This window comes from Pelodiscus sinensis, chromosome 16 (genome assembly GCF_049634645.1).
Source record: "Pelodiscus sinensis isolate JC-2024 chromosome 16, ASM4963464v1, whole genome shotgun sequence".
Lineage (NCBI taxonomy): Eukaryota > Metazoa > Chordata > Testudines > Trionychidae > Pelodiscus > Pelodiscus sinensis.
The window spans coordinates 966,619-986,731 of record NC_134726.1 but is presented as its reverse complement, the minus strand read 5'-3'; the positions used below and the strand labels follow the sequence as shown (position 1 = coordinate 986,731).

The window sequence follows — 20,113 nt, the reverse complement described above, 5'->3', positions numbered from 1 at the left end:
CAAGTTCCTTGAAAGTAATAGTTTGTGTCTGTCTCCAGCAGAGGAGTCTGATACACATGGGTACTGATGGGAAAATATTTTGATGGCTCAAAATTGAATCCAGGCTAAAAATCAGATTTCTTTATCCAATAGGCTATATTGTGTGGCTGTGAATGCAATTGCAGTCCCATTAGCTGGGTGTGAATGCACTAACACTATGGGACAAAAAATTGATCTGAAATAATAATAGATCCTGTGCAGAGAACCTTTTTATCCATTACATTAATCTGTATTTAATGCCCTTCATGTACTTGTCTGAAAAGCCCACATTATGAATGAAGAGCTGCCAAATGTCCAGTGTAACAGACGAATGTTTTTATGGTAACAAACCCAGTGGTGCAGGCTGTGGTTTGCACATGCTGTCTCCTGAACTCAGGCTCAAGATTCTGCTATCGCTCGGTAACCAGTGTGTCCTTTTGCTGGCTGGATCCTTGTAGGTGGAGATTCTGAGGATCCTCCTTGGTGTGAGGATAGAGGGGAAGTGCCCTGTCTGTCAGTTTGGCATGAGGGAGGAGAGGGTGACAAGGTCGGAGCCACATGGACTAATTTGTACCTGTTTCTTTCACAGTGATGATGACCTCATCCCTTATGACATGTCAGAAGATAAAGAGCTGAAGAAGATGAAAGCCCCTGTCTATATCCGAGACTGTATTGAGGGTAGGAGATTCTGAGTAGAGTCTATTGGATCTTCATTTAGAAATGTTCCTCTCTTACGCTGCTCACGGGTGGGTTCTGCTACTGGCTAGTTTTTGGTGTTCCACTTTTGAAGGGCATGTTGACACTACAAACTTCTGCTATTTCAGATCACTCATAAGCAGGGCTCAACAAACCACAGTGAGATCTACTTGCCAGCCCCACACCGTGCACGCGCCAGACTGGCACTGTGCATGCGTGTGGCGCCGGTGAACGGGGCAAACGGAGCAACCGGCTGAAATTGACTTGCTGTGGGCGAGAAGAAATAGCGATTTGTTGAGCCCTGCTCATAAGTAGGGACGTTAGCATATAGTCATTTAAACAATTAACTGATGAGCCTGGGCTTCTCGATTAATCCTAACGACTTCATGCATCCGCCCCTCAATTGCTGCCTCTGATAGAGTCAGCAAGGGTGGAGGAGTTGGGAGCCAGTGCCCGTGGGGAGCTGGTTTTTAAGCTGGTTCCCTGCGCATGTTTCTCGTGAAGCTGCCTATCCCTCCCCCCCTTTGACTCCCATGGAGGCGGATGTGGGGGGAGGCAGGAGGGAATGGGGGATCTGCTGCAGTACCTGTGGAGGGGAGGTCAGTCTAGAGAGTGCCCCCGTCTTACACAATCCGGTAAACTTCCACACCTGGCCTCGGGTGCAGCTTTCTCTTCAAGAGCGGGAAGGGAAGGGAAGGGAAGGGAGATCTCTGGACTCGTGCTAGCAGAAGTGCGCTCACAGCTGGCAGCAGAGCTAACGTGGTTGGGCTTTGTTTTCCTTCAGTTCTAACGGGATCTGAGGACCTGGACATGTGGGAAGCTACAATGAGGGTTTTGGAGAGTCTGATTCGAAGGAATTCAGCTACTGTCAGAGAGGTAAGGCCGGTGGGCTAACTGTTACTAGCAGGCCTTAGTCAGAGGGGTGGCTCAGCAGGAGGCAACGTCAGAAGAGAGACAGAACCGAAGGACTCATCCTGCTTTCTCTGTCTCGTGGGGACTCAGTGCAGGCCCTGTGAGCGGCACGCTTTGCCCTCGGCGAGCAAGTGCAACAATCCAAATCAGAAATGACAACGTCTTTGTTTTCGTCAGACCCAGTATGCTCCACACTCTGCCCCCTCGTCCAGAGTTATTGGGGCAGGCTAGTCAAATTGCAGCGCCGGGGTGGGCTGGGAGCAGATGGGTTAAGGGGTTACTGATGTAATGGCTTTTCCTCCGGGACATCTGCAGGGACTGAGTGCCAAAACATGGGCCTCTCTCCCGTGAGCAAGAGAGGTCGCTGGTCGCCGTTGTTGGTTCTGACCCTGTTGTGAGGCCAGCGGGATGCACAATGCAAAGATGCCTGGTCAGTTTTACTGAGGCATCCTCTCCATTCCATGCCACCAAAAGCCCCGTTTCAAAGGGGGATGGAAAGGGATGTCGCCCCCGTCCCTGCTTTAAGCAGTCCCGTCTCCATGTTGCCTTAGCGTGTCACCCCCCTGCTGTGTGTAATGGTCAGGCCCTGCTCCTTCATCTCCACTCCTCGCACAGAGGCAGCCAAAAGGAAGAGTTCCTGTCTGCATCTTCCTCCGTAAGCCTTTGTGGGAGGGAGGAACCTCTAGCCCAGATGGCTTCTCTGCTTTTGCGTTTGTGCAGGTGAGCACAGAGCTGGTGAAAGTCCTGCTGCACCTGGAGGAAAAGACCCCCCTGGATGGCTTTGCGGAGCTGCGTCAGAGAGCCCTCGTGGCTGTCACCACCACAGATCCAGTGCCAGTGAGGATCTGCGCACTTGCAGCTAGCATAGCAGACGGTTTCCGTCGGGGCGGGCTGGTTGGCCATTTGGGAGCAGGCTGAGTTTGTGCAGAGCTGTCCTGCCTCCTCGCCAGCTGTCCATGAGCTGGGAGGGTGGAAGCCAGGGCGCTAAGGGTTAATGACTGAGCGGCAAACTGCGGGCTAGGGGGTTGGACAGTTGAAATGATTAAGTGTCTAGGCATGTGAGGGCAAGTTAGCTAGCCTTGGGCAAGTCCTGGGCCTCAGCTGTGAAAGGCGAAGTCTGCTCTGAGATGTGCTGCGGTGGGATCAGTTACTGACGGCAAAGCAGAGCACTTGGACTCCCTGGTGGCAGCGCTGCAGAAGGGCAGAGTCACTTCCTCTGGGCAGAGGGTCCCTGGATTTCTCCTGCTCAGATGGTTCTTCTCTCCCCATTGCTGACAGGAGTTAGGACTTTGCTTAGAGTTCCAGCCCCAGGGAGGGCTTGGAGGAGGCAGGGTTCTTCCCCCATTACTGGTTCATGCTCGTTGTTCCCTGGCGTGATGCAGGTGACGCAGTATCTGACTTCCCAGTTCTACTCCCTGAACTACAGTCTCCGGCAGCGCATGGACATTCTAGATGTAAGCGACTTCCCTCTCTAGCTCCTCCCCTTCCCATTCACGGTTCCTCCTGTTGCACCTGACCCGTCTTTGGGAGATAGGCTGGGCAAGTCCCTGCATGCCTGGAGCAGCTTGGGGGAAACATCAGTTACTGCCCTTGCCTTCCTGCCCTCCGCAGGCTGTGCAGATGGGATGGGAGGGAAGAGGCAGTGCGGTGGCCAGCATGGTGACCACCTGTCTGGAAGTGCCTTTTCAGTCTACTGCCTGGCTCCCTTCCTGACCATGCTGCCACCCCACTGCATGACTGTCCCTAGAGGAGGAGCCACTGTCTGTTGTCAGCCTAGCTCCTCCGCCAAGTACCCCCTGCAGCAGCCGAGCGGCACCTGGTGGCCTCGAACTTGTGTGGTCCACCCTCAGCATTTTTGCTCCTGAGCTCTTTTGTGCCTGCCTCTCTCCTCATTCCTGCCTTGCTCCTAGTGCAGGTGAACGTTGCTGTTTGCTAGGGAGAAGGAATTCTCTTCTCATAGGGCCTCTTTCAATCCTCCAGGTCCTCGCTTTGGCAGCACAGGAACTTTCTCAGCCCCAGGTCTCTGGGAAAACTAAGCCCTGCAGCGCCCAGCATCCCTGCCCCCAGGCGCTCCCTGCCACTGGCAGCTCCCAGGACTGGAGAAGGGCTGTGGACGAGAGGATCAAAAGCAAGACGCGCTATTTGGCAAAGGTGAGGCCAGGGTGCAGGATTGTGGAGATGCAGGGTGGCCTCACGCCCCAAGGCGCAGAGAGCTGCCCTGGGACTAACTCTGAGTGTGGCCAGGCCCAGTGGCGGCAGCAGCAAAGGCCGGGTAACTTCTTTTACAAAGACAGCGAGTGGGAGGGTGTCTGCAGCTCCTTAGAGCCCTTGCTTAGCCCCGTCCCAGCCGGACCCCGGCTGAACTCACTGGGAACGGCCGGTCTCCATTCTGGAGGTGCAGGCCATAGTGCTACCCTCTGCCTACCCGCATGAGAGGCCAGTAGCTCTGCCTCCCTTCTCTCAGACCTTCCTCCAGCCGCCTCCATGCTCTCTGGCTCCCAGGCCTTCCCTCTGACTGCACAGAAAGAAGTCGGTCGGTCAGCCCTTTCCCGTCCTGTGCTGCGAGTGAGCCTCACTCCCTCCGCTTCCCCGCCCAGACCACAGGCTGCGCAGAACTCCTCAGCGACTGGAAATGGGGACACTCGACTCCGGCATGTCGTATTGCTGGCTCAGGCATCTAGGAGAGCCGCACTGAGGAACACAGGACCTTTCGGTGCTAATGGCTGCTGCTCCCTCTCTGGGTCTGACCGCGTGGCCAAGTGAGGCTCTCGCTGCTGGTGGCGTTTCTTCTCTAACCCCCCTTTCTCTTTTGGGCAGGGTCGGTGTCTAGCGGAACCGGCTTGTGGCCCGAACAGGTTCAGTTCCTTAGCTGGGCATTTCTTCTTCCCTCTGCTTCAGGGCTTTGACAGGTGAGATGGCAAGTCCCGTGGGTCCTGGCTTCCTAAGGCGCCATGGCCACACATGGCAGGGGGGAGGGGTGTTGTAGGGGGCAAGGTCACTAAGGCGCCATGGCCACACATGGCCGGGGGGGAGGGGTGTTGTGGGGGGCAAGGTCACTAAGGCGCCATGGCCACACATGGCCGGGGGGGGAGGGGTGTTGTAGGGGGCAAGGTCACTAAGGCGCCATGGCCACACATGGCCGGGGGGGGAGGGGTGTTGTAGGGGGCAAGGTCACTAAGGCGCCATGGCCACACATGGCCGGGGGGAGGGGTGTTGTGGGGGGCAAGGTCACTAAGGCGCCATGGCCACACATGGCCGGGGGGGAGGGGTGTTGTAGGGGGCAAGGTCACTAAGGCGCCATGGCCACACATGGCCGGGGGGGGAGGGGTGTTGTAGGGGGCAAGGTCACTAAGGCGCCATGGCCACACATGGCCGGGGGGAGGGGTGTTGTAGAGGGCAAGGTCACTAAGGCGCCATGGCCACACATGGCCGGGGGGAGGGGTGTTGTAGAGGGCAAGGTCACTAAGGCGCCATGGCCACACATGGCCGGGGGGGAGGGGTGTTGTAGGGGGCAAGGTCACTAAGGCGCCATGGCCACACATGGCCGGGGGGAGGGGTGTTGTGGGGGGCAAGGTCACTAAGGCGCCATGGCCACACATGGCCGGGGGGAGGGGTGTTGTAGAGGGCAAGGTCACTAAGGCGCCATGGCCACACATGGCCGGGGGGAGGGGTGTTGTGGGGGGCAAGGTCACTAAGGCGCCATGGCCACACATGGCCGGGGGGGAGGAGTGTTGTGGGGGGCAAGGTCACTAAGGCGCCATGGCCACACATGGCCGGGGGGGAGGGGTGTTGTGGGGGGCAAGGTCACTAAGGCGCCATGGCCACACATGGCCGGGGGGGAGGGGTGTTGTGGGGGGCAAGGTCACTAAGGCGCCATGGCCACACATGGCCGGGGGGGAGGGGTGTTGTGGGGGGCAAGGTCACTAAGGCGCCATGGCCACACATGGCCGGGGGGGAGGGGTGTTGTGGGGGGCAAGGTCACTAAGGCGCCATGGCCACACATGGCCGGGGGGGAGGGGTGTTGTGGGGGGCAAGGTCACTAAGGCGCCATGGCCACACATGGCCGGGGGGGAGGGGTGTTGTGGGGGGCAAGGTCACTAAGGCGCCATGGCCACACATGGCCGGGGGGGAGGGGTGTTGTGGGGGGCAAGGTCACTAAGGCGCCATGGCCACACATGGCCGGGGGGGAGGGGTGTTGTGGGGGGCAAGGTCACTAAGGCGCCATGGCCACACATGGCCGGGGGGGGAGGGGTGTTGTGGGGGGCAAGGTCACTAAGGCGCCATGGCCACACATGGCCGGGGGGGAGGGGTGTTGTGGGGGGCAAGGTCACTAAGGCGCCATGGCCACACATGGCCGGGGGGGAGGGGTGTTGTGGGGGGCAAGGTCACTAAGGCGCCATGGCCACACATGGCCGGGGGGGAGGGGTGTTGTGGGGGGCAAGGTCACTAAGGCGCCATGGCCACACATGGCCGGGGGGGAGGGGTGTTGTGGGGGGCAAGGTCACTAAGGCGCCATGGCCACACATGGCCGGGGGGGAGGGGTGTTGTGGGGGGCAAGGTCACTAAGGCGCCATGGCCACACATGGCCGGGGGGGAGGGGTGTTGTGGGGGGCAAGGTCACTAAGGCGCCATGGCCACACATGGCCGGGGGGGAGGGGTGTTGTGGGGGGCAAGGTCACTAAGGCGCCATGGCCACACATGGCCGGGGGCGAGGGGTGTTGTAGGGGGCAAGGTCACTAAGGCGCCCTGGCCACACATGGCCGGGGGGAGGGGTGTTGTAGGGGGCAAGGTCACTAAGGCGCCCTGGCCACACATGGCCGGGGGGGGAGGGGTGTTGTAGGGGGCAAGGTCACTAAGGCGCCATGGCCACACATGGCCGGGGGGGGAGGGGTGTTGTAGGGGGCAAGGTCACTAAGGCGCCATGGCCACACATGGCCGGGGGGAGGGGTGTTGTAGGGGGCAAGGTCACTAAGGCGCCATGGCCACACATGGCCGGGGGGAGGGGTGTTGTAGGGGGCAAGGTCACTAAGGCGTCATGGCCACACATGGCCGGGGGGAGGGGTGTTGTAGGGGGCAAGGTCACTAAGGCGCCATGGCCACACATGGCCGGGGCGAGGGGTGTTGTAGGGGGCAAGGTCACTAAGGCGCCATGGCCACACATGGCCGGGGGGGAGGGGTGTTGTAGGGGGCAAGGTCACTAAGGCGCCATGGCCACACATGGCCGGGGGGAGGGGTGTTGTAGGGGGCAAGGTCACTAAGGCGCCATGGCCACACATGGCCGGGGGGAGGGGTGTTGTAGGGGGCAAGGTCACTAAGGCGCCATGGCCACACATGGCCGGGGGGGGAGGGGTGTTGTAGGGGGCAAGGTCACTAAGGCGCCATGGCCACACATGGCCGGGGGGAGGGGTGTTGTAGGGGGCAAGGTCACTAAGGCGCCATGGCCACACATGGCCGGGGGGAGGGGTGTTGTAGGGGGCAAGGTCACTAAGGCGTCATGGCCACACATGGCCGGGGGGAGGGGTGTTGTAGGGGGCAAGGTCACTAAGGCGCCATGGCCACACATGGCCGGGGCGAGGGGTGTTGTAGGGGGCAAGGTCACTAAGGCGCCATGGCCACACATGAGCTTGGCAGCAAGACAACGTTCGCTACCATGCAGGGTAGTGGACACAGGGTTTCAAAGTGGCGCCAGCTGTTAGCTGCAGCAGAGCACACCCCGCTCGAACGGCAGGGCCTGTGAACTCTTCTGCTGCCTCGCGCTGCAGCCTTTGCTGTACAAAGCTGGTACTGCGGAGCCTCTCTGGGAGCAGGGCCGGAGCCGGAGCTGGTGCTCGGAGGGACCCTGCTTACTCTACACGCCGGCCCTGCTCCTGGGGAGCTGGCCATGCGGCAGGCACTGCAGTATAAGGCTTAGCTTGCAGCTTATGTGACTGCTAAGATTTTGAATGGCTACAGCTGGAGTGGCCAACCCACGGCTTGCGAGCCGCGTGCGGCTCTGCAAAGGACAAATTGCGGCTCTCGTACCTGTGGCTGTTCTGGATCCCCCGTTCTCACCTTTTCTCCTTGTCTAGTCAGGGCGCCGCCTGGGGCAGCGAGATCTGATGCTGAGGCCGATGGAAGCCTGCTTGGGGGGGACACAGCTCTTAAAGGGGCAGTGGGTTTTTTTTTCCTCAACTTTTTTCCCTCCGCTCTTTGTGCTGTATCCACCTGTATTTTTGGCTCTTTGTCCGTAATGGGTTGGCCACCCCTGGGCTACAGGGTTACTTTTTTTTAAATGCTTTTTACTTTCCTACTTGAAAAACCTCAGCGGGGTAGTCATGTTAATCTGTAACTTTAAAAATGAGTAGCCCTGTGGCACCTTAGAGACTAACAGAAATATTGATTCATGAGCTTTGGTGGGTAAATCCACCCGAGGACGTGGGTTTTACCCACGAACACTCAGGATTGGATATATTTTGGTTGGTCGGTACAGTGCTACAGGACCCCTCATTATTCCTGCTTGAGTTAGTCTTCATCTGCTTATTGAAGGATAAAATGGAAAGTGGATCCTCGCGGCTCAGTAGACACCTGATGGTTTCTTCCCCCCCTCTCAGGTTCATAGTAGCAGGGCAGCTGTGCTGTAATGGTTGATATCATAGAATCATAGGACTGGAAGGGACCTCGAGAGGTCATCGAGTCCAGCCCCCCGCCCTCAAGGCAGGATCAAGCTCCGTCTACACCATCCCTGACAGATGTCTGTCTAACCTGTTCTTAAATATCTCCAGAGAGGGAGATTCCACCACCTCCCTTGGCAATTTATTCCAATATTTGACCACCCTGACAGTTAGGAATTTTTTCCTAATGTCCAATCTAAACCTCCCCTGCTGCACTTTAAGCCCATTACTCCTTGTCCTGTCCTCAGAAACCAAGAGGAACAAATTTTCTCCTTCCTCCTTGTGACACCCTTTTAGATATTTGAAAACCGCTATCATGTCCCCCCTTAATCTTCTTTTTTCCAAACTAAACAAGCCCAGTTCATGAAGCCTGGCTTCATAGGTCATGTTCTCTAGACCTTTAATCATTCTTGGCGCTCAAAGTGTCTCACTTTTTTGTTTAAGCTGCAGTAATTGAAAAATCGGCTCCTAATGAATACTGGAGCTGTCAGCTCCCTCGGCTGCACTGCGCCTGCTCCCTCGGTAACAGGCAGTGGGCCTGGGCCTCGGCTCCCTGAATTCAGTGCAGAGATTCCTGCTGACTTCTGTGGGCTATTGGTCAGGACCAGCCCCTGAGGAGGTTCTGCTGGGCCAGGGTCTGTCTGATTATTTCCCTCCAACACTTGCATCCGCAGCCCTTTCTAATGACGTGGCTCTACAATGGCCAGTGTGGGGGGGATCCCTGGGAGGGGGGTGAACACAGTAGAGAACCCTCCTTTGGTCACAGGTTTGAGCAAAGATGAAAATAGGAAATCGCGCTGCCGGGGGGCTCTCGGCGGCGCTGCAGTGAGCATGCTCAGGACATGTCCAGCTGAGCAGGGGCTAGGAAACAAACACCAGATCCAGGTTTCAGCAGGAGCTCCTGTTTTCCCAGTTTCCTTGCATGGCTAATACTGGCACAGGGGCCTGTGGAGCTCCCAGGAGCACAGGGCTGGTCCCGTCAGAGAGAACCCTTCCGATCCTCATGTCTGTTTTCGATACGCGGGGCTGGGGACCGGTCCCCCGTCGCTAAGCAGGGGGCACTCGATACGCGGGGCTGGGGACCGGTCACCCGTCGCTAAGCAGGGGGCACTCGATACGCGGGGCTGGGTACCGGTCACCCGTCGCTAAGCAGGGGGCACTCGATACGCGGGGCTGGGGACCGGTCACCCGTCGCTAAGCAGGGGGCACTCGATACGCGGGGCTGGGTACCGGTCACCCGTCGCTAAGCAGGGGGCACTCGATACGCGGGGCTGGGTACCGGTCACCCGTCGCTAAGCAGGGGGCACTCGATACGCGGGGCTGGGGACCGGTCACCCGTCGCTAAGCAGGGAGCACTCGATACGCGGGGCTGGGGACCGGTCCCCTGTCTCTAAGCAGGGAGCATGCCCAGGTTATCAGCAAAAATGGCAGGCAAGCAACTTGGTGTCACCTGCTTAGTTTATAACCGTACTTGGTGTCACCTGCTTAGTTTATAACCGCACTCTCCGCTCCAGTCTCCAAGCCAGTCATGAAGCCATCCGTTAGAGCCCTGCACCTGCAGCAGAGCCTTGCGACTGAGTACAGTCTTGGCCAAACTACTGGCCAGTTGTGCCCCCACGTTATAGTCAGCTCCTGTGGCACATTTCCCTAATTTGTGTATGAAAATGTTGTGTGGGACTGTGCCAAAAGCCTTCCTAAAAATCAAGATCTAACACACCTGCAGCTTGCCTGCTTCCCCTCCCCCCCTTCCCAGCCAGGAGCCAGGAACCCTGACACATGAAACGTAGGTTGGTTTGACCTGATTTGCTCTCACCAAGTCTATGTTAACTGACTTGGTTCTGACGTATAACCCTATTGCTCTCTGCTTGCTTATACACTGAGGCTGTGTCTACATTGGCATGATCTTGTGCGCTTTTGCGCAAAAACATGCCGCCTGTCTACACTGGCGGGGAGTTCTTGCACAAGAACACTGACGTTCTAATGTGTGAAATCAGTGCCTCTTGCGCATGAACTATGACGCTCCCGCTCAGGATAAGCCCTCTTTTGCACAACTGTTCTTGCGCAAGAGGCCAGTGTAGAGAGGCAACATGAATTTCTTGCGCAAGAAAGCCCTATGGTTAAAATGGCCATCGGAGCTTTCTTGCGCAAGAGAGCATCCACACTGGCACGGATGCATCTGTGCAGAAGCACATCTCTTGTGCAAAAGCACATGCCAGTGTAGACGCTCTCTTGCGCAAATACTTGAATGCAAAAATTTTTGCGTGAATAGTATTTGCGCAAAATCTTGCCATTGTAGACGTAGCCTGATAGTTTAAAACTTCCTTCCGGTGTCTTTACAAGTATTGAAGTGAGGCTGACCAGCGTCAGGACTTCTCTGAGATCCTCTTTGTTCCCCTTTTCAAAGACGTGCGCTGTGTTTCCTTTTCCAGTCCTCTGGAAAACTCTGATCTACTTCACCTATATTAATTCATCCCCCGCAGTAAATTATTTGAGCCTCTTTAAATAGCTCCACTGATTGAAGCTACTGTAATAAAAACAAGCTAGCTCTGGGCTGTGGGGACGCCTGAGACGACTGTCCCCTTCTCCAGGACTCTGAGGGACAGGGCTGTGTCTGGAGAAGAGGTGGTGCATGGCGAGGGAGGCGTTGCTTCCTCTGAATGGCCACAGGAGGGCTCTGGCGCACACCAGCCATCCAGGCACTGTTCAGTAATGGAAGGGTATTTGACCCAAGTGCCTGGTTATTAGGCTATGTTCCTACAAGCTATTACATGGCTGCAGGCTGCAGGCTTGGATCCCCTGTGGCCAGTGTGTTGCTTCCCCCACCTTGCTGCGTGCGTAGATTCACAGTGGAATAAGTCCAGGCAGCAGTCGAGGGCGTCCTTACCACCTACCGTGAGTGTAGGTAACGGCCCGGGCAAAGCCTGCCTGATGGGAGGCCTGTTACTGGCAGCATTCGTGCTGCCTCAGTCCTTTGGATGAAACAGGGCGTGGCCTTTGCCTGTATTTCTCCTTAGTTCAGCCAGACTTCACCAGCAGGCCAAATCAGCAATGCCCCATGTCAGCCAGTGAGTAGTCCCTGCAGCCACCCAGGGGATTCCAGTCCTGCCCAGCTGATTAGCAGAGCACCCACAGCTGGCAGCCTGTGGTTCTACTGGTGGTGCACATGCCAAGGTGCATAAAACAAAATTTATTCCACAACTGTATGAAGGGGGAAAAAAAGAGGCAACATTGGTGAGCAGTGCTGTTCTCTGCACTCTGGAGCGCATGGCAGGGGCCCAGTTGCTGTGGTGGAAGGCATTCTCCAGTTAGGGCTCACGTTGCCAGTAACTGGCTGGGCACAGGGTCTCCTGCTGACCTTCCAGCCATGCCCTGGCAGGTCCGACAAGGCACTAAGTTGCCATCCCAAGGAACTGTGTGTCTTGCCTTGCAGGCCCCTGGTGACCTTTGACCTTTTAGGAGCTGATCACCTGGTGCTGGGCAGGCTGGCGCACACTCTGGCAGCCCTGATGCACTTCGCTGTGCGCTCTGTGGTAAGGCCCATAACGCAGCACTTGCCCTCTGGGGGAGCCCTGAGATGGCCTCTGAGGCGCCACTGGCCGTGGTGCCTGTTGCAGCCATTGGGGACTGGCCTTGGGGGAGGAGTGTCGCCAGCCCAGGGAGCAGTTGGCAGATGCTGGGGGCGGGCTGGTCGGGGAACAGGGCTGAGAGCGAGGAACCCAGCAGTCCCTTGGGCGTGTATCTCTTCGGCCTGTTTCCTCAGCTGCACAATGGGGTTAAGCCCCACCGTCCTGCTTCCCACTCGGGCTGTGCGAGGTTAACCAGCTGCAGCAGCTCCCCACCTGCCACAGGCAGAGGCTGCTCCGGCAGAGGCTGGGGGAGTTGGGCTGGAGTGGTCCCCAGCCTGGATCCTGCTTTGCTGGGCAGCCAAATGTTTAACCAGTAACTGATTTTTCCAGCCCTACTTCCCACAAGGGCCCGAAGGCAGGAATCCCCAGTTTGTGTGATGCTTTAAGAGGCAGTGGGTTCCCCAGAGGGCCACCGAGGTCTTTTACCCATTGCGTGTGGTCCCAGCCATGCCCAAGTCCACATCCCTTTGGGTCAGTGTGGGAAAAGCTACCTCGTCACTGTGTTCTCTTCACTCATGTCCCGCAGGCAGCCACTGCCATGGGAAAGGCTCTGCTGGAGTTCGTCTGGGCCCTGCGCTTCCACACGGACGCGTGAGTTGTGTGTGTGGGGGCTGGCTTGCTGAGGGGAGGATGAGGGCCAGGTGCTCTTACCGGGACGTGTCTCTCTCTGGCACAGCATTACCTGACGGAGCCTGTGTGGGTGACTTCATGCACAATTCTCTGCTTAGCTCTGGCTCCTTCCTGGGGTGAAAGTACGTCCAGGTGTTGTCCTGGCTGAGATCCACGAAGTAGCTTCACCATGGAAGAGTTTCCCAGGGGCGCAGAGTAACTCAGGGTCTTGAACCCATCTCGTAACCCCCAGCCTCTTCTGGCCCAGGGAGCAAGAGACTAGCTCCCGTTCTATTGGGTGGAAGCATGGAGCTGAGCAGGGGGACCCGGTCAGCTGACTCTGGTTATATCCCTGCTCGCTTGGAGGCAGTGACACAGCGCAGCTAATATGGTCTGTAGCTGAAGGGCAGAGAAGGAAGCTGCAGCCTCTCACGGGGTCGTTGCTTCTTCACCAGGTACGTGCGTCAGGGCCTCCTGTCTGCAGTTTCCTCCACCCTGCTGAGTGTCCCTAGTGAGCGCCTGCTGGCGGACATGACAGACGAGTTCCTGGAGACCCAGTCCTGGCTGGCAGGTACGGGGGAGGGTGTAATGTCTCTAGGGCGGAAGGGGGTTTGCTGCTGATGTGCATGCTGCACCTAGGTTAAGAAGGAGCTAGATTATCAGTCCAGTCTGTGCTGCAGAGGCATCCAGACGCTCAGCCCAAGGCCAAACATGGCCCATAGGCTGCTGTCATCCCCGTGGCTTCCCTTGGCAATATGACTCCCAGAGACTACAGGTCCTAGCAGGCCAGACCCTCTGCCCCTCCTGGAAAGCAAGGTTTGCACAACCAGGAACATGGGGTGCCTCCTCCTGTCCCTGTTTCCATGGTGCTGAGGCTGAGCCGCAGGGCCTGGCCCCTGCCCAGGGTTCTGAGGGCTACGGAGCAGACCTGGGGTTGACGGAAGCGAGCGCCTGTCGGAGCGCGGGGGCTGCATGGCCTGGGAGGGGCCATGCTGGAAACTTGCGCGAGGCAGTGGGCCTGTGCGCTCGCGGCCTTGGGCCAGGTTTGGACGGTTTCTGTGCTAATCCCGCCCTCGCTGTTCTTCGGCCCTCTCTGGTTTCCTTCACCATCCTGACGTTTCAAAACCTGGCTTCCCATGGGGGCTGGGCAGGAAGTGACACCGACACAGCCGGTCTCTGATCCCTGCGGGTTCTATAGCTCTGTGCCCTTAAAGGGAGAGAGAAGCCACCTGGGCCATGTGACATGGTGCGTGCTCAGGAATCTGCCTCCCTCCCGAGGGGTCTTTCCAGGATGTTGTAAAGGCCTGTCCGAGGCTCAGTACAGGGAGCATCGTGGTCTGGGTGCTGTAGCCTTTCTTGGCAGGACGGGGATAGTAGCCTCTCCGTTTCATGTCTGCAGCCAATTGCGGGGCTGTCTCGTGCGGTGCTAGGAAGCTAGCGTGTTGGTGGCGCTGCAGACAGCACGGTGACGAGGGCAGGATCAAAGAGCATAGTAGCAGCAGCAGATTGAGCACCCAAGTCTGCACAGCCCCTCCCATTCAGATTCCATCCCAGAGAGAACTGGCATGTGCAGCCAGTGGCTCCGTCGGGTACTGCAGAATTCTCCTGCCCTCTGCCGGGGAGCACCTGTTTGCAAATGCTGCCTTGCTGGCCGCCCTGAAAGGGAGGGGCCGCCCTGGGCTGGAGGAGGCGCAGACTTCTGAAAAGCGCCCGCTGCAGAGCGAACGTTCTAAGCAGCACTTAATGGGCCACTCCCTTGGGTGCTGTGCCTGGCCTTAAACTTCAGTTTCAGCATCATCTCGGACAGATACGAGCCCTTCTTTGGCTCAGCTGCAGAGGCCTGGGAGGGAATCCCCTTCACCCACCTGAGGCCTGGAGCAGTTTGCAGGGCACGTTTGTCTTCTCATGTCAGGACTTCAGTGAGCTGCATCGTGCTCCTGGCTGTGGCCCTACCCGCTTGCAGCATAGTTAGCTCAAGCTCCATGCTCTGGCATCTCCAGCTTCAGAGCACCGGGGCTGTACACTCCTCTGGCTGCTTCCCCCACAGAGAGTTGGGAAACCCCAGCCTGAAGCTCTCCCTGAGTTTATAAATAACCCTTCTCCATCCGTGTGAGTCATGTGCTTAGGCCGCCAGTCCTGGACTCTGAGCACACTGCTTGTGCGTACAGGATATCCTCACACAGGCTCTCTGCTCTTCCAGGGTCCCTCCTGCTCCAACATCCTGAGTTTTTACTTTGAGCCCATTACAGGCTTCTGAAAGAACCGTTTCATGGTGTTCATAGAATCCTAGGGCTGGAGCTCATCAAGTCCAGCCCCTGCCCAAAGCTTAAACCATCCTAGCCAGGACTTTAGAACCCTCTAGGGATGGCAATTCTACCACCTCCCTAGTACCAGTGCTGCACCACGGTCCTACCGTCTAGCCAACCTTGACCTCCCCCATGACAGCTTGAGACCATTGCTCCTCGTTCGGCCAATTGGCGAGTGCCGTGGTGCGCACAGCTCACGGTGCTTTCTGATGGCTCGGACTTGTCCAACACAATACTCGGGCTACTTCTAGTCTCCACTACACCCATTTGTGCATGTGATGGTGGGATCTGTTGGTGACTGTGCTAATATATATGCGCACACAAGATTTAGAAGCTGCCTTAAAACCTGACCCTTTCCCTGCTGTCAGGTTCCCAAGTCCCTTCCGTCCCTACCCCCATGGCAGTCGTGTTGGAACTAACATTCGAAGCACTAGCGTGAAAGCACTAGGTAGAATCTCTGCGAGAGCAAGCAATGCGGGCTGACATCTGTGCTTGATCTAAGCAAGCCGAGCATAGATGTTTGCCAAGCGGTGCGTCTCTGCTGGGCCTAGCTCTGGGCAGTGCCAGAAGGGCTGCATGCTCGCCCAGCGGCTTAGTTTCCTGTCACAGTTCCTGGATTTCAGCAGGTCAGGAAACCACTGTAAAAAGCATCTGTGTCTTCCTCCCACTGTCAGCTAACGGCATCGTCCTCTTTTGCAGATGTAGCTGAGAAGGACCCGGATGGGGACTGCAGGAGGCTGGCCTGCCACAATCTGCTGCTAATGGAGAACCTGTTAAAGAAACTCTGATGTGGTGGGGGAATAGAAAAGAGCTGCCCTCTGCCTTGCATGCCAGCTGCATGGTCACTAATGCCAGGGCTGGCGCCGGGAGAGAGGGGTAAGGAGCAAAAGCCAGGGAGCCAACCTGCCTCTTACCTCTAATGGGGGCGATCCGGTACCATGCGGGGGACGTGGCCTAGTGCTGTTGTCCTCTACACCTCCCCCTCTCCTGTACGCTCTGGCCCAGCTCTTCGTAGCCTTGGCAGATGTGTGTTCAGCTACAAATATCACCAAGGCCTCCCATCAGAGCCTCTCCAGGAAAACAGGAGGAGATGGGGCCCCTGTAGGGAAGCAGCTGGCATGGGGCTCCTGGCGCCGGGAGTGGTGCTCGTTACAAGGGCCCTTTTCAGCAAGTGGGAATAGGCTGAATGTGGTGGGAAGCTGGGCACGCCCAGGCCCCTGAGCCCTGCACGAGCTGCAGTCTGGCAGCAAACCTGGTGCTGGGATGTCCTGTTCTTACCAGGGGACTGCACTGAGTTACGCCTGAATGCTGTTCCAACCCGCTCCGTAAGTGTGACACTTCACTCTCTGACCCTCCCCTTCAGCACCGGCAGCGTGGAAGGGGCGAGGTGGCTGCTGGAAACCTTGTTTCTCTTCTGGGGATAACAGCAGCATGGCCACAAAAGGCCCAAGTGACAGGCTATGTCTACACGGGTGGGTTCTTGTGCAAGAACAGCTGCCCGCCTGCTCTTGTGCAAGATTTACAGTAAAGCATGGTAGGAGAGGGCTTCTTGTGCAAGACTGTGTAAAGCTCTCTTGTGCAAGAGGGCAGTGTGGACGCCCGGCAGGGGTTTCTTGCACAAGAAAGCCCTATGGCTAAAATGGCCATCCGAGCTTTTTTGCACCAGAGAGCATCCACACTGCCACGGATGCTCTTGCGCAAAAGCACGCGGCTGTGTGGACGTTACCTTGTGCAAGAGTTCTTGCAGAAAAACCCTTGCGCACTGAGTTCTTATGCAAGACCCCGCCAGTGTAGACATAGCCCCACAGTTAAGTGCCAAACCGGTTTTATGGTGTTGCCAGGTGAGCTCTCGCCCACCAGCATGACACGGCTGCCAGAAGCACAGCCTGGGCTCTAGCTCAGGAGCTGTCGGGGGGAGAGTCTGATGCTGTTAGCCCCGCGTCGTGCTGCGTAGCAACGCTCACACCACTCCACAGGCAGGGAATTCACCGCCTCCTTTTAGAACAAAGCCTGGTACAAATGGGTCTGACACTTCACGAGGAAGATTTTTTCCCAGGTAAAATCAAGCCAAGGTCTTGAACATTATCCTCTTTTAAGCCAGGGTTTGGTTGCAGTGACTGGCTTCAAACGCCAGCCTGGGCGGTGGCAAAATTTTCTTTCATGATTGCAAGCACTGCGGCGGGGGAGACTTTGCTAAATGAAACAAGATCTAGCAGGCTGGGTGATCAGGGCCGAGTTAGCCGTCCGCAGGACACGATTTGACTGCTGACAAGGCACAGTCACTCATGCTGCTGGCCCCAATGTCTCAGAAAATGGTTGCAAAGCCCTTGTGCTCTTGAGTTTTGACAGCTTGTCCTTGACTAGACCTGGGGCCCTGGCATATCAGTGCAAAATGTCTTAACCACACTGCTTCCCTTAGACATAGATGGGCTCAATTCAGCATTCACGGTGCTGCTGCTCCTGTGCTTATGGCATCAGGTATATCTGCTGCCTTACTGACACTCAGACATTCCTTTTTTCCTTAATTTATTGAAATATTAAAAATAATGTAACCCTGGACATTACAGAGTCAGAGCCGTGGTCTGGTACTCATCCTGTCCTGCTCGGAACTGGTGCTCCAGCAGATGGTGTGAACCGTGCAGGCTGCAGCATCAGGCAGTGCACTGCAGCCGTGTCTGACTGAGCTCTACACAAGACTAGACCAGCAGCTGGCTACTGTAGCAATGGCAAGACTTCCTCACAGCCTCCCATGAATGGTGCCAGCTTATGCAGAAAGCCCTCAAGGACCATCCACTTCATCAGCCACGTCCTCCTCCACCTCCTTGTCTTCCATACTGTTGTGGCGAATGCGTTCTGGGCCAGGGTTCCGGTTCAAGGGGATGCCCAGCCCTCTGTGCACTGCTTCAATGGTCCCTTGATTGACGTAGTAGGTCAGGTTTACACATGGAATTCTTTTCCGCATCTCCTCCAAGTATCTATAGGCCTGAGGGCAAGAGACGCGCTCTTGTCAGACATGGAATGGGTTCTTGTTAGTCACACAGCACAGCAGAACTGTGACGCTTGGCCCTCCAGCCTGGCCAGGGCGGGGCTTGCTCACAACTGCACCTCACCTACCCGCCGCTTGCCCAATAGTGGTATTAGCACAGCGGGGCTGCGTCTGGCCTGGCAGGATTTTCCGGAAATGCTTTTAACGGAAAAGTTTTCTGTTAAAAGCTTTTTTGGAACAGAGCGTCTAGCTTGGCAGGGACGCGTTTGTGCAAAAGCAGTTTTTGTGGAAAAGCATCTGTGTCAATCTAGACGCGCTTTTCTGCAAAAAAGCCCCGATCGCCATTTTTGTGATCGGGGCTTTTTTGCGGAAAACAAATCTGAGCTGTCTACACTGGCCCTTTTGCACAAAAGGACTTTTGCCCGAACGGGAGCAGCACAGTATTTCCGCAAGAACACTCACAATCTTACAAGAGATGGTCAGTGCTTTTGTGGAAATTCAAGCGGCCAGTGTAGACCCTAGACACAGCCAAGGTGTTGCTGTCACATTTCAGGCATCACACTGAAATGGTCACCTTGTTAGGAGGCCTGTGAGCTGAGACTAGCACAATGAGGAGTCCTGTGGCACCTTAAAGACTAACAGATTTGGTTGAGCATATGCTTCCATGGGCAAAAACCCACTTTGTCAGTCAGCGCTGGGCTAGGCTCAGCAACGTGGTCCGCCCTGGCAAACCATCATTCCCCAGCTAAGAACGTAACAGCCACACTGGCGTCCTGTCTTCTGACCGTGGCCATGCCGGGTGTGAACAGACCAGCCCAGCCGTGATTCCTCTGTCAGCCGGGAGCTGAGAAACTGTCCATGCAGCCCTCGTGAAGCCAGCACAGAGCAGGAGAGCACCATGCACTGCACCGGGCAGGTCCAGACCAGCAGGTTTCTTGCTGTCCAAGGCCTGTAACCCTGAGCCATTCAGCATTGTGCTGTTGGGCACGTCCTGCTCTGCCCAAGTGTCTCAGCACTCCCGCTAGCTACAAGTTAATGAATTCCCATTTTTTCTGGGCCGGCCCGGTGGCTGCCAGAGGCACCAAGCAACTGCAGAGAAATGACCTGCTGCTGCTCCCTCTATTAATGGCAATGAGTATGCTTACCCCAGGAGTCACCTCTGTGACTTTCTCTACAAGTCCTATAAAGAAAAACTCTCCCACCACAGATTAAAACTGGATTCTGGCTTGCTCCTTGTGCAGTTCCCTACACTAGGATCAAAGCTGAAAGCCCCACACAGTGTTTGGCAGTGATACCGCAGCTCTCTTACAGGGCAAAGGCCAACAGAAACACTCCCGGGGAGCTCTGCTATGGCACATCTACACCTGTGAAAGGCTGAGAGCAGCCACCCCTAGGGATGCAAACATTTAGACTAAGCTCCTTAGGGCTCCTTTGTCTTTACGTATTGAACAGCACCACGACCATGGATGATGCGCAAAGACCAACTTACCATGTGGAATTCCTCCACCCGTAAGTAATGTTCAACCAGAAAACCCAAGACATCGCCTAAGCGGATGGTATTATCAAGGTCTGGCTCGTCTAGGAGAAGCTCACACTGCTTGATTCCTTCGTTAGGGTCCTCAGAGTAAACTCTAGTGAGAGAACAGGTTGAAAGTGTCAACGGCTCATGCAGGAGGGAGGCGCATTCTCCTTTACTGCATCTGGCTGTTAGCTGAACCACTTGGAGACCCCAAAGCCTCCCTTCTGTAAGATGGCCACCCTCATAGTATCTCAGCTCCAAGTAGGGGATAGGGATAGGGCACTCATCTCAAGGCTACCTTCACCTTTTACTCAAAAGTTAAGGTGCTTTCAGAAGTGTTGCCTGCATAGGACAGTGCTGCTGCTTCCCTCAGCTACAGGCTGTGTCTAGACTGCATCCCTTTTCCGGAAAAGGGATGCAAATTTGACATATCGCAATTGCAAATGAAGCGGGGATTTAAATCTCCCCTGCTTCATTAGCATAAAAATGGCTGCCGCTTTTTTCCAGCTCGGAGCTTTGCCAGAAAAAAGCGCCAGTCTAGACGCGGATCTTTTGGAAAATAAAGCCTTTTCCTAAAGGGATAAGGGATCTTTCGGAAAAGGCTTTATTTTCCGAAAGATCCGCGTCTAGACTGGCACTTTTTTCCAGCAAAGCTCCGAGCTGGAAAAAAGCGGCAGCCATTTTTATGCTAATGAAGTGGGGGAGATTTAAATCCCCGCTTCATTTGCAATTGCGATATGTCTAATTGGCATCCCTTTTCTGGAAAAGGGATGCAGTATAGACACAGCCAT

At 56.3% G+C, this 20,113-nt stretch overlaps 2 protein-coding genes across 9 annotated transcripts in view; one reads left to right on the top strand and one right to left on the bottom strand.

The window, feature by feature from the left end:
- TELO2 (telomere maintenance 2) overlaps nt 1-17,376 on the top strand; it is a 39,682-nt gene extending 22,306 nt beyond the window's left edge. For all 3 annotated transcript variants that reach the window (XM_075898997.1, XM_075898995.1, XM_075898996.1), the window contains exons 12-21: nt 608-696; nt 1,499-1,590; nt 2,347-2,463; nt 3,009-3,080; nt 3,607-3,777; nt 4,444-4,535; nt 11,707-11,806; nt 12,429-12,493; nt 12,967-13,082; nt 15,517-17,376. In XM_075898997.1, the coding sequence (XP_075755112.1) occupies nt 608-696; nt 1,499-1,590; nt 2,347-2,463; nt 3,009-3,080; nt 3,607-3,777; nt 4,444-4,535; nt 11,707-11,806; nt 12,429-12,493; nt 12,967-13,082; nt 15,517-15,605 (1,003 nt within the window). In that variant the 3' untranslated portion in view covers nt 15,606-17,376. The remainder of the gene's footprint in view (nt 1-607; nt 697-1,498; nt 1,591-2,346; nt 2,464-3,008; nt 3,081-3,606; nt 3,778-4,443; nt 4,536-11,706; nt 11,807-12,428; nt 12,494-12,966; nt 13,083-15,516) is intronic.
- IFT140 (intraflagellar transport 140) overlaps nt 17,327-20,113 on the bottom strand; it is a 213,456-nt gene continuing 210,669 nt past the window's right edge. For all 6 annotated transcript variants that reach the window (XM_075898985.1, XM_075898987.1, XM_075898988.1 and 3 more), the window contains 2 exons: nt 19,293-19,434; nt 17,327-17,800 (listed from right to left, as the gene is read on the bottom strand). In XM_075898985.1, the coding sequence (XP_075755100.1) occupies nt 17,597-17,800; nt 19,293-19,434 (346 nt within the window). In that variant the 3' untranslated portion in view covers nt 17,327-17,596. The remainder of the gene's footprint in view (nt 17,801-19,292; nt 19,435-20,113) is intronic.